This window comes from Lutra lutra, chromosome 3 (genome assembly GCF_902655055.1).
Source record: "Lutra lutra chromosome 3, mLutLut1.2, whole genome shotgun sequence".
Classification (NCBI taxonomy): Eukaryota; Metazoa; Chordata; class Mammalia; order Carnivora; family Mustelidae; genus Lutra; species Lutra lutra.
In genome coordinates this window covers 140,940,710-140,953,123 of record NC_062280.1, presented here as the reverse complement: position 1 = coordinate 140,953,123, position 12,414 = coordinate 140,940,710, and the positions used below count along the sequence as shown (strand labels likewise).

Sequence of the window (12,414 nt, the reverse complement as noted above, 5' to 3'; positions counted from 1 at the left end):
ATTTATTAAGTCATGAAGTAGGATTTGAATGTATTGCTTGATGGTAAATCCATATTTGTTTTCTGTCATAGTACTTTTATTTCTAAAAAGCAATTATGAAGACAAATGAGCCTAAACAAAAAAAAATTTTAAGTGTTTTCTAATTATCACATATTATTCCCTGTACTATTCTACCTTAGCACTATAATTGCTGTACTGTCTTGCTTACGGATTCATCCTTGTCTCCCCAACTCCACAAACTAACATATACTCGTTGCTCATTAATTATTTGAATTAAATTAATTAAGTGTGTGGATGGTTGACAGATCTCAGTTGTCTATATGGTAGTGTCAAGCATATATTCTTAATTAAGTTTGCAAGTTATTATTCTTCAGAAGACTAAAAACTAAACTCACATTCAGTAATTTGATAATTGTCCTTTTGTTTCCAAACATTAGGCTCTATTTAGACTCTTGCTGAAATATGTTACATCAGCCAGTGTATCTACAGATTGACAGGTTCTAGTGAAATGTAGATAAAGGTTGATTTGAAGTTCTTATAATCAAGTCATTTTAATAACACTTTGATGTGTAAGTAATTCAGACATTTTTGTGAATTGATAGTATATTTTGCTGATCAGATAATGCATTCTAATAAGATTGAGGTGCCTGCTATTTATCAAGGCAAATAAATCCAGAAAGTAGTCTGAAAAGTAATTTTGGAGCTTGGCAAATCTAGCATGGTACTGTCTGACATGATAGCCATTAACCACTAATTTAAATTAATTACACTAATTAAAAGTAAATAAGATTACACATTCATTCTGTCATTTTCTCTGGTCATAATTTAAATGCTCAGTACCACTTATGTACACACAGAGGATTATGTACACACAGAGTTGTACACACAGCTAGAGGCTATCCTACCAGATAAGTATAAAATATTTCTGTCATTACGGAAAGTGTTATCAGCTAGCCCTGGTCTCAAAGCCAGAGGAAAAGATTTAGGAGTTATTTAGAGATGGACAATAGTTAATTCAGCAAATATTTGTTAAACTTCTGTAGACTCTGTAACTATATAAATGTTGGAAGTCTTATGAAGGACTCATGTAGTGGAAGTGACAACATGTAAACGACCAATACAGTTATGTGCTAAGCATTATACTGGGAGGATGTCCCAATTGCTGTAGGCTTTATTACAGGAATAATTTAACTCTGCTTTAGGGTTCAGTATCTTGAAGGAATTAGTAGAATTAAGTAGAAGTTTTTTGTTTATAGACTGAAGTCCTCAAGCACAGAGGTTCAGCAAAGGAGAATGTTAGTTAGCAGAAGTCAAGTCTGAATCAAATACCATGCTAGAGAATAGTAAGTCATGAACCAGGAGATGAGAAGGAAACTCTTGACCATGGAACACTGTATTGAGAGGAGTAGAGTAGGCTAAAGGGTCAGTATGAGAAAATATGGAGAGGTAGGCAGGTCCCAGACCGGTTCAGGAGAGATCTCTTAAACATTGTGTTATGGGTATATTATCTCACTTATGTGTAAATTGATCAACTTCTAGGCTGGGGGCAAATCTTTAAAGTGACAGATCTATACTATTAATAATAATACTAAGAGCTACATACATGGTGCCTACAATAACAGTAACTAACATGTACAGATAGTGCTTACTGTATGCCATTAACTGTCTTAAACTCTTGACATATGTTCGTTCACTTAGTCATCAAAACAACCCCATTAGTATTGAATTACTTGAAAGCCTTCAGTCATGGATTGAGAAATTACATTGCTAAGGTATCTTAACTATTATTCAAGGGTACAAAGCCCAAAAGATTTTCCCTTTTATTATTACTCTCAACCTCATTAAATTGGCACCCTCGAGTAAGCATGAAGAAGCAGTTGGTTTAAAAAAAAAAAAAAAAAAACAGGGAAAGGATTAGGCATTACAGAGAATTTTGCTCCTGTACTCTCTGTAATCTGAGGGTTGCTGTTTTGTGCTGAATTTTGTTTTCCTCAATCCACCCCGAAATTCATATGTTCTAACCCCCAGTACTTCAGGATATTACTGAATTTGGAAATAGCATCTTTAAAAGGTGATTAAGCTAGAATGAGGCCATTAGGACAGGCCTTCATCCAGTAGAATTCTCCCTTTTGCCAGTATTCTTCTAATAAGAGTATATTAAGATAAATAACATCTAGAGGGGAGACAGTGTGAAAACACAGGAAGAATGTATCCATCTGCAAGCCAAGGAGAAAGCCTTCAGAAGAAACCAACCCTGTCAACACCTTGATCTTGAACTTCTAGCCTCTAGAACTATGAAAGAACAAATCTTGGTTTAAGCATCACCCCCCTGCCCATCACCCCCCTTTGTTATGGCAAACTAAGATGATAGCCAAGATTATACATTCATAAATATTGGAAAGTGTGAGTACATGTTTTTGACTTTTGGGTTGATTTTTTTGCTTTGCCTTCTAAACCCTCTACTGGGTTTCAGAAATAGAAATGTGAGGTATGTCATTTTCAGACCTGACTTGTACAATGAAGAATGCAAGTTGGGTGTCCTTTGGGGTGGGGAGTTGAAAATTAAACTACATCTGCAAGATTGATTCCATATGTAAACATTTTTCTCTTTATTTTTTTTTCAGTGATTATATTCGGTTTTGTTGATTATTACTTACGAAAATATAGGTGAACATTTTTAGAAATTAAATACATCCTTAAACATTTTATATTGGAGATATATATATATTTTTAAGGTTTTATTTATTCATGAGAGACAGAGAGAGAAGAAGTAAGAGGCAGAGGGAGAAGCAGGCTCCCCACTGAACAGGGAGCCAGACTCAGGACCTGATCCCAGGACCCCAGGGTCATGACCTGAGCCAAGGCAGACGCTTACCCATCTGAGCCACCCCGGTGCCCTGGGTATATATATAGTTTTCAAAATAAACAATTTAAACTGCTAGAGTTTTAGAGAAACCTTAAAAGTACTTCTTAAATTCAGAAAGTTAAATGTTTGTTAACTTCACAGAACAAAGCACTTATAACACCTTGGGTGTTTTCCCTTTTTTTCCTTTAGCGATTACAGAATATTACCACCAACCTTATTTATTTTATTTGTTTTATGTTAGCTCTACAACTAACATGTGTTTTGAACTCATGACCCTGAGATCAAGAGTTGCATGCTCTACTGCCAGAGCCAACCAGGCACCCCACCAACCTTGTATTTTTTACCGAATCCTTTAGGTTTTAAAGTAGTGATACTTTCTGGAAAATAAATAATAGCATGGTTTTCCTGATGGAAATCCGATTCCTCACCCTCTCCAGACAGACCGAACTATCTATACAGTATTTTGAAAAGTTCCCAGGATGGTGTTGAGTTGTCTTTCCTTCCATCTAGTGCTCATCATTTCATCTAATACACTTTATTTGTGCTGTGGAGCAGGTCTAAGATTGCTATTTTTCCTATTCTCAATTTACATGTAAAGAACTTAAACTGATAGCAGTTAGGTAAAATTGAAACAGATGATGATGGAGTTATGTATACATATCTTTGAAATGCAAAAGAATGTTTTCAAAGTTATATTAAACAATGAAATGATTAGTAACAGTTGAAAATTAAGATAGTAAAATATAGGGGCACCTGGGTGGCTTAGTCATTAGACGGTTGCCTTCAGCTCAGGTCATAGTTCCAGGGTCCTGTGATCAAGCCCCACATCCGGCTCTCTGCTCGGCGGAAAGCCTGCTTCTCACTCTCTCTCTGCTTGTGTTCCCTCTCTCGCTATGCCTCTCTCTCTCTGTCAAATAAATAAATAAAGTCTTTTAAAAAATATATAGTAAAATATAATTTATACCTAGTTGTTTTAACTTTTAAAATAGCGCTAAGGGTGCCTGGTGGCTCAATGGGTTAAGTGGCTGACTTTTGATTTTGGCCCTGAGGTCATGATCTCAGGGTGGCAAGATCAAACCCCCACATCAGGCTCCAGGCTTAGTGGGGAGTCTGCTTGATTCTCTCCCTCTTCCTCTGCTCCTACCCCACACTTACTTGCTCTCTCTCAAAAAATAAGTCTTTAAAAATAAATAAATAAAAATATCACTCATTTATTATTGTTTCTTTTAGAATATATGCAGATGTTATTAGTGTTTATTCCTGACATTTAAATTAAGTTTATTTGTATAGACAAAGCATAAATAATTTTTGCACTTTTATTCATCACTTCAGATCCCAAGGTGGTACCCAAGTGCTACACTTCTTATTATAACTGCTCATTTGAATTTGCCTCACTGTGTTTAATTGATAGAAATTGAATAAATACACTGGGAGTTTACTGTACAGTTGGTTGAATGTTTTTGTAAAATGAAGTAACTTTTTCAGTAATATTAATAATCACTTCTTACCTTTTAAAAATAAACCTGGATTGGACTAAATGATATCTTGGGTCTCCAGTTCCAACTTTTCCTGAGCTGTGTGCTGTTCTTTTTTAGAGGTGTTCATATCAGACTTGGAACTCTCTAGTGTCTGTGGCCCTTCATCCTTCTCTTTCTTTTTTCACACCAGAGATGTCTTTTCTGCTATTCTGCTTTTTTTGAAATGTATTTCCTTCCCTGAGTAAATAATTTTATATTGGATCCTTTGTAATTTTACTGCTCTTCTATAACTTCTTCCCCAAAACATTCTATCTTTTTTTATTATCAAGGAATTTAGGGAACATGAAATTTTTATGATGTTCTTATAGATTTTTATGGTCTTCATTAATGAATATACTAGGCATATTTAAACCTTTAATCAGTGACATTTTCATATCTTTTGTGTTTTAATGTAACATTTTTGTAGAAATAGTCCCATGTATCATCATAGCTTACTTATGAGAATAATTTTAAAATACACATGGTGTGGGGCGCCTGGGTGGCTCAGTAGGTTAAAGCCTCTGCCTTCGGGTCAGGTCATGATCCCAGGGTCCTGGGATCAAGCCCCGCATCAGGCTCTCTGTTCAGCAGGGAGCCTGCTTCCTCCTCTCTCTCTGTCTGCCTCTTTGCCTACTTGTGATCTCTGTCTGTCAAATAAATAAATTTAAAAAGTCTTAAGAAAATAAAAATAAAATACACATGGTGTATGACATTATCTCCAGTCTTTGTCAATAAATCTGCCCTTTGGGTTAGGTATCTCAGCCAAAACATGTTTCAAGCATATGTTTCTTATTTAAGAAGCCATGTAAATATTAGTAGTGCTGATTATTTAAGTTGAGAATATTCTTAAAATGGTCACTACTACTGTACATGTCTCTGTTCGCAATACTGGAAATTGCCCTTTGGTGGATATTCAAATAATTGCTTTTATCAACTATCCATTCGGCCACTGTTGACACTGTTAACTCAAACCAGGCATTAGAAGTTCCCAGCATTTGCACTAAAGGATGTTAAAGGAAAACTGGCTGGCTGGTATATTTTATCAGTAGAGTCTTGAACATGGCATCCCATTATATTCCATTATATCCCTATTATCAGGGATATAATACGAGGTGAAAGAAACTGATTAGAGAAGAGAAACACGTTTGAGTGTATTTTGCGAGTATAATGAACCTGTCAGGACTAAACTCTGATTTCTTAAAGGGGTTAGGGATTGAAGGACTGGCAGTGCATTTGAGATAAGTATAAACCCAAGAGTGTAAATCATTGTTTTCTGTGAAATTTAAAGATCTTGAAGAATTTCATTTTTAAAGTCCAATAAAGTACTAGGTAATTATTTTATGATACTGCATTTATAACATTTGGCCTCGAATATATCCCTTTGCAAATCGAGTCATCAATGATATGAATCACAAAATGAGGGATAATTTACCAGGTTTCCTCACCTGTCACACTTCTGAGAGTTACTTTGTAAGATTTCTGTGGTCACTAATTACATGATCTGTGTTAAGAAGCTGTGCTGTTATGATTATGCAATTTTGTGTGTGGCTATATTTTATCTCAGTTGGAATAGCTGTCGTTCATAGTTCTTCTCCTTATTATTGTACTATTGTCTGTAATAAGATTATGGAAAATTTACACTGGGTTTGTGCAGATGAATATAAAATGATGTAGGAATCCACATAGTTTGAAGATATGTAAATTCTACATTAAAAAGCTGGACAAACCTTGATTAGGTGCCAGAAACCTATGAGTGTGCTTAGAATTCAGGCATCCACCTTTATGACAGACTAGCTCTGGTTTGATGTGTGATGTTGGCAACAGTGAGGTGATTTTCAAAGGTGTGTGCATATGAATTTCTCCTAATCACCCCACATTTTTTTTTCCAGATCCATTTTATTTTATTTTATTTTTTATAAACATATAATATATTTTTATCCCCAGGGGTACTGGTCTGTGAATCGCCGGGTTTACACACTTCACAGCACTCACCATAGCACATTCCCTCCCCAATGTCCATAACCCCACCCCCCCTTCCAACACCCCCCCCATCAACCCTCAGTTTGTTTTGTGAGATTAAGAGTCACTTATGGTTTGTCTCTCTCCCAATCCCATCTTGTTTCATTTACTCTTCTCCTATCCCCTTAACCCCTCATGTTGCATCTCCTCTCCCTCATATCAGGGAGATCATATGATAGTTGTCTTTCTCCGATTGACATATTTCGCTAAGCATGATACCCTCTAGTTCCATCCACGTCGTCGCAAATGGCAAGATTTCATTTCTTTTGATGGCTGCATAGTATTCCATTGTGTATATATACCACATCTTCTTTATCCATTCGTCTGTTGATGGACATCTAAGTTCTTTCCATAGTTTGGCTATTGTAGACATTGCTGCTATAAACATTCGGGTGCACGTGCCCCTTCGGATCCCTACGTTTGTATCTTTAGGGTAAATACCCAGCAGTGCAATTGCAGGGTCATAGGGTAGTTCTATTTTCAACATTTTGAGGAACCTCCATGCTGTTTTCCAGAGTGGTTGCACCAGCTTGCATTCCCACCAACAGTGTAGGAGGGTTCCCCTTTATCCGCATCCTCGCCAGCATCTGTCATTTCCTGACTTGTTAATTTTAGCCATTCTGCCCCACATTTTTTAAGACTTAAAAATAATTTTCTTGGGGCACCTGGGTGGCTCAGTGGGTTAAAGCCTCTGCCTTCAGCTCAGGTCATGATCCTGGGATCCTGGGATCGAGCCGCACATCGGGCTCTCTGCCTACTTGTGATCTCTGTCTGTCTAATTAATTAATTAATTAATTAAAAATTAAAAAATAATTTTCTTAATTGCTGTTACTCAGTGGCATAATTCGAATCCTATAACTTTCTTGCTCTGCACACGAACTCAGGTATTTTTGTCCATTTTGTTTACTACTCTATACCCATTACCTAGAACAGAGCCTCACCTGTAATAAGACCTCAACAAATATTTGTGAAATGAGTGAATGAACTCCCAGTGCTCACTGTTTATCTATTTAATTAATTTAATGGAAGTTTATTGAAAACCTATTATGAGCCAAGCTCTAGGGTATAGCATTTTGTAAGACAAGATGTTGGCTTTTAGGGGGCTTTTGTTCTAGTGGAATAGAAACTGCTCGGTAAACTACTAACCAAATAACTGCACAAAATAATTTCAAATAGTGACAAGTGCTAGGTAAAAAATAAAATAGGTTGATATGGTAGAAACTATGTGAACATACCCTAGAATTTGCTGGTCAGGGAAGGTTTCTCTGAAAAGATGACATTTGAGATAATGGAATAATAAGGAGCTAGTCCCCTAAATAAAACCCATGTAGAGAGATAAGTTTCCTAGATTTTATAAAATGCATTTTATTTTATTTTATTTTTTAAAGATTTTATTTATTTATTTGTCATAGAGAGAGAAGCGAGAGTGAGCACAGGCAGACAGAGTGGCAGGCAGAGGCAGAGGGAGAAGCAGGCTCGCTGCCAAGCAAGGAGCCCGATGTGGGACTCGATCCCAGGACGCTGGGATCATGACCTGAGCCGAAGGCAGCTGCTCAACCAACTGAGCCACCCAGGGGTCCCTATAAAATGCATTTTAAAGCCATCTACCTGCATAAAATCTCCCAAGGTTCAAGATTCTTCTTGGGGGGAAAAAATTACCTGGCCGGAAAAGATTACTGACTACTTTTTTCTCTTGAATTTTTTTTTTCTTGGTTATCCTTCACTGTGATTTCTGTTAAAACTATTTGTTCATCCTCCAGCATTTCTTGTATTATGATTCATTATTTTTGTTCTTACTTTTGTTTCCTTTTTTTTTTTTTTTTTAATTTTCTTTGAGTTAACCCTGCCTTTTCACATTTACTTGGACACATATTAATTTTCAGTCTTTTCTGTTGTAAGTATTTAAAGGTCTGCGTTTTTTGGTCAGTACAATTTTGCCTATATTCCAGAGTTTTAACATACAATGTTTTGGTTATACTTCACTGCTATTTTCTGTTTTTTGTTATGATTGCCTAACCCACAAATTACTGAAGCTCTTTAAAATTTGCAAATATATTTTTATATTACTGATTCTGATTTAACTGAAATTTGTAAGACTTGATTTATGATGTTCTCAGTAATAGTCCATTCTTTTCATTTTCATGTCAATTCGGTATGCTTCAAAACAGTATGTATATTTTCTAATTATTAGGTGCAATATTCTTTACATGGCTATTAAACCAAGATTATTGGTGGTGGTGTTAAGATCTTCCATATCCTTGGTGATTATTGTCTACTTGTTCTGAGAAATAGACCATCAAAATAATGGGTTTGGCATTTTCTCTCTGTAACTTTTTTTTTTTTAAGATTTTGTTTATTTATTTGACAGAGAGAGACACAGTGAGAGAGGGAACACAGGCAGGGGGAGTGGGAGAGGGAAGAAGGCTTCCCACTGAGCAGAGAGCCCGAGGCAGGCTGGGATCATGTCCCAGGGCCCTGGGATCATGACCTGAGTTGAAGGCAGATGCTTAATGACTGAGCCTCCCAGGTGCCCCTCTCTGTAACATTTTAAAATCTAATTTTATTTTCTCTCTTTTTAATATGCAAGCTTAGTCTATTTATATTTATTTTATTAATATATTTGGATTATTTCTAACAATTTATTTTGTGTTTTCCATTACCCCTACTTCTTACCGACTTCCCTTGAAGTGAGGGTCTTTCAGTCTTTGCCTGAAATATTAGCCAAGGAGGTGAAAGATTTCTACCCTAAAACATTGGTGAAAGAAATTTAAGATGACACAAATAAAAGGAAAGATATCCCATGTTCATGGATGGGAAGTAATGTTATTAACATATCCATACTACCTAAAGCCATCCTAAGATTCAGTGCAGTCTCTATCAAAATTCCTATGGGGGCGCCTGGGTGGCCCAGTGGGTTAAGCCACTGCCTTTGGCTCAGGTCATGATATCAGGGTCCTGGGATCGAGCCCCACGTCGGGCTCTCTGCTCAGCAGGGAGCCTGCTTCCTTCTCTCTCTCTGCCTGCCTCTCTGCCTACTTGTGATTTCTCTCTGTCAGATAAATAAATAAAATCTTTAAAAAAAAAAAATCTTAAACATTAAAAAAAAAAAATTCCTATGGCATTTTTTACAGGAGTAGAAAAACTCCCAAAGTGTATATGGAACCACAGAAGAACCCCGAATATCCAAAACAATCCTGAAAAAGAATAAAAGTGGGAGGCATCACCACTTCCTGATTTCAAGCTGTATTATAAAGCTATAATAATCAAAACAGTATGGTTCTACACAAAAACAGAGACTTAGACCAATGGAAGAGAATTGAGAGCCCAGAAACAAACCAATGCATGTATGGTCAGCTAACATTTGACAAGGGAGACAAGAACACTCAATGCAAAAAGACAGTCTCTTCAATAAATGGTGCTGGGAAATTTGGATATTCACATGTAAAAGAATGAAATTAGACCCCCTGACCTTAAACACCACTCAAAAAAATTAACTGGTAATGGATTAAAGAGGAGAAACTACATAGAAATTGTTCCCTTCTGTGTTGATATTTAGTAATGGAAAAATTGAAAGCTACCTAAATTCCTTATATTAAAAGAATGGTTAAGTAGTTTATGTTATGGTCATTTGTTGAAGTACTTTGAGTGATTAGTAGCATGGAAAAGTCTTTTTAAAAATATTAAACTTCGGGACGCCTGGGTGGCTCAGTTGGTTAAGCAGCTGCCTTCGGCTCGGGTCATGATCCCAGTGTCCTGGGATCGAGTCCCACATCGGGCTCCTTGCTCGGCGGGGAGCCTGCTTCTCCCTCTGCCTCTGCCTGGCATTCTGTCTGCCTGTGCTCGCTCTCTCTCCCTCTCTCTCTGACAAATAAATAAAATCTTTAAAAAAAAAATATTAAACTTCGAAAGATACCAAAATGGAGATATTATATCTAATATAATAGAATAGAATATAAATATATAAAATATATTTATATTCTATATTATTTAGAATATAATATAGATAATATATGTTTATGTGATATATGTAAATATATATATATTTATATATATTTATATTCTATTCTATTATATTAGATATAAAATCTCTAATTATGTGTTATATATAATATAAATATATATTTATATATAATATAAAATCTCCAATATATATTACTAGAATATATATAATTATATATATAATATAAATAATATAATATAGAATATATATAACATATATATATGCCCCTTAAAAATATATATAAATATATGTACTTATATAAATACATATAAATATATACAATATGTATTTATATATGTAAATAACAATATAATATATAAATTATAATATATATAAATAATATTTATTTGTGTATATATATATTTTTAAGGGGCAAAATTAAGCCTATAGATAGGGAACAAGACTAAGAAATTTATTAAAAATTAACAGAATTTATTATAGGATAGAAGGACTTCAGATTTTTTTTCCAGTTTTCTGTTTTTTAGATGTCATAAAATTAGAATGTATAATCTATATAATGAAAACTACTTAAAAGGGTTGGATTAGGGACGCCTGGGTGGCTCAGTTGGACAACTGCCTTTGGCTCAGGTCATGATCCCGGAGTTCCAGGATCGAGTCCCACGTCAGGCTCCCAGCTCCATGGGGAGTCTGCTTCTCCCTCTGACCTTCTCCTCACTCATGCTCTCTCTCACTGTCTCTCTCTCTCAAATAAACAAAATCTTTAAAAAAAAAAAGGGTGGGATTAATTTAACATATTCCCAGATATAATTTGAAATGTCCTACTAATTCAGGTATGCTCATCTCAAGCTCTTCTCATCAATTTATACTTAATCTTAAAAAAATTAAATACTTAGCACAAATGAACTAAGCATAAATCTGCCAAATATTGTTTGATTCCATCTTTGTTTCAGAGCGAAGTTTATTAACTTACCAATAAGTGTCCCGCTGTATTTTTTATTCCCTTCCTTTTTTTGCTTAAGTCTGACCTCCAGGAAAGTGAAGTAATACTTTTTTAACAAACGTGTAAACTGTGTATTCCCATTTTACTTCCCGTTCTCATTAAGGTTAAATAGCTCACATATTCTAGAAATATTTAGTATTTTGTTATACTGATGTGCCCTATTTTGATTGTTGTTTGCTCTATTATTTTGTGTTTTTTTGTTTTGTTTTAATATTTCTTTCTCTCATTTTAAGGTCATTCTGGTACAAGTTAACCCAGGGGAAGCATTTACAATAAGAAGAGAAGATGGACAGTTTCAGTGCATTACAGGTAAGAATGGTAATTTGTTATCCTTTGAGATGACAAAAATTTATGGTACATAAAAGTTCATGCACTTATGGTTTCTTTCTTTCTTTCTCACTACTTCTGGCACACCAACGCGCAGACTCTGAATTCCTTATGACTTAGTCTAGTAGCATCCTTGTTAGTCTCTTTTCCCTGGTTTCTTGATTAATCTTACATTCCCTTTCTCAGAAATCTTCAGTGAATTCAATTCAGGTTCCTCTGTCTTTTAAGAAAATTATTTCATCTTGGGGCGCCTGGGTGGCTCAGTGGGTTAAAACCTCTGCCTTCAGCTCAGGACAAGATCTCAAGGTCCAGGGATCCAGCCCCGCATTGGGCTCTCTGCCCAACAGGGAGCCTGCTTCCCCCTTTCTCTCTGCCTGCCTCTCTGCCTACCTGTGTGTGATCTCTGTGAAATAAATAAATAAAATCTTTTTTAAAAAAAAAGAAAATTATTGCGTCTTCCTTGTCTTGCTTTCACTTTCCCTTTAATATTGTGTCCCTTTATCTTGCTAAGTTGGCTTATTCACTATCTTCTTGAATCTGTCTTGTACTTTCTGTACTATTCTTATCTGTAATCTGTCCTTACCTCAGCCATCCCTAGCCTGTCCAAATCCTACCAATGCTTCAAGACTGAGTTCAGATCTTATCTGTAAGAAAATTTTTGTAAAGTCACTAGCCATCCCCCCCGCCGCCCAGCAGTTATGATGAACAAAAATGTTTCCAGGTA

At 35.6% G+C, this 12,414-nt stretch overlaps 1 protein-coding gene across 3 annotated transcripts in view; it reads left to right on the top strand.

Moving 5' to 3' along the window:
* The window catches only part of FNDC3A (fibronectin type III domain containing 3A), a 180,232-nt gene that overhangs the window by 47,944 nt on the left and 119,874 nt on the right, over positions 1-12,414 (top strand). For 2 of the 3 annotated variants that reach the window (XM_047723391.1, XM_047723392.1), the window contains exon 3: positions 11,597-11,672. In XM_047723391.1, the coding sequence (XP_047579347.1) occupies positions 11,597-11,672 (76 nt within the window). Of the gene's footprint in view, positions 1-3,418; positions 3,422-11,596; positions 11,673-12,414 lie in introns of all 3 variants that reach the window. The other variant, XM_047723395.1, reaches the window with a different exon arrangement.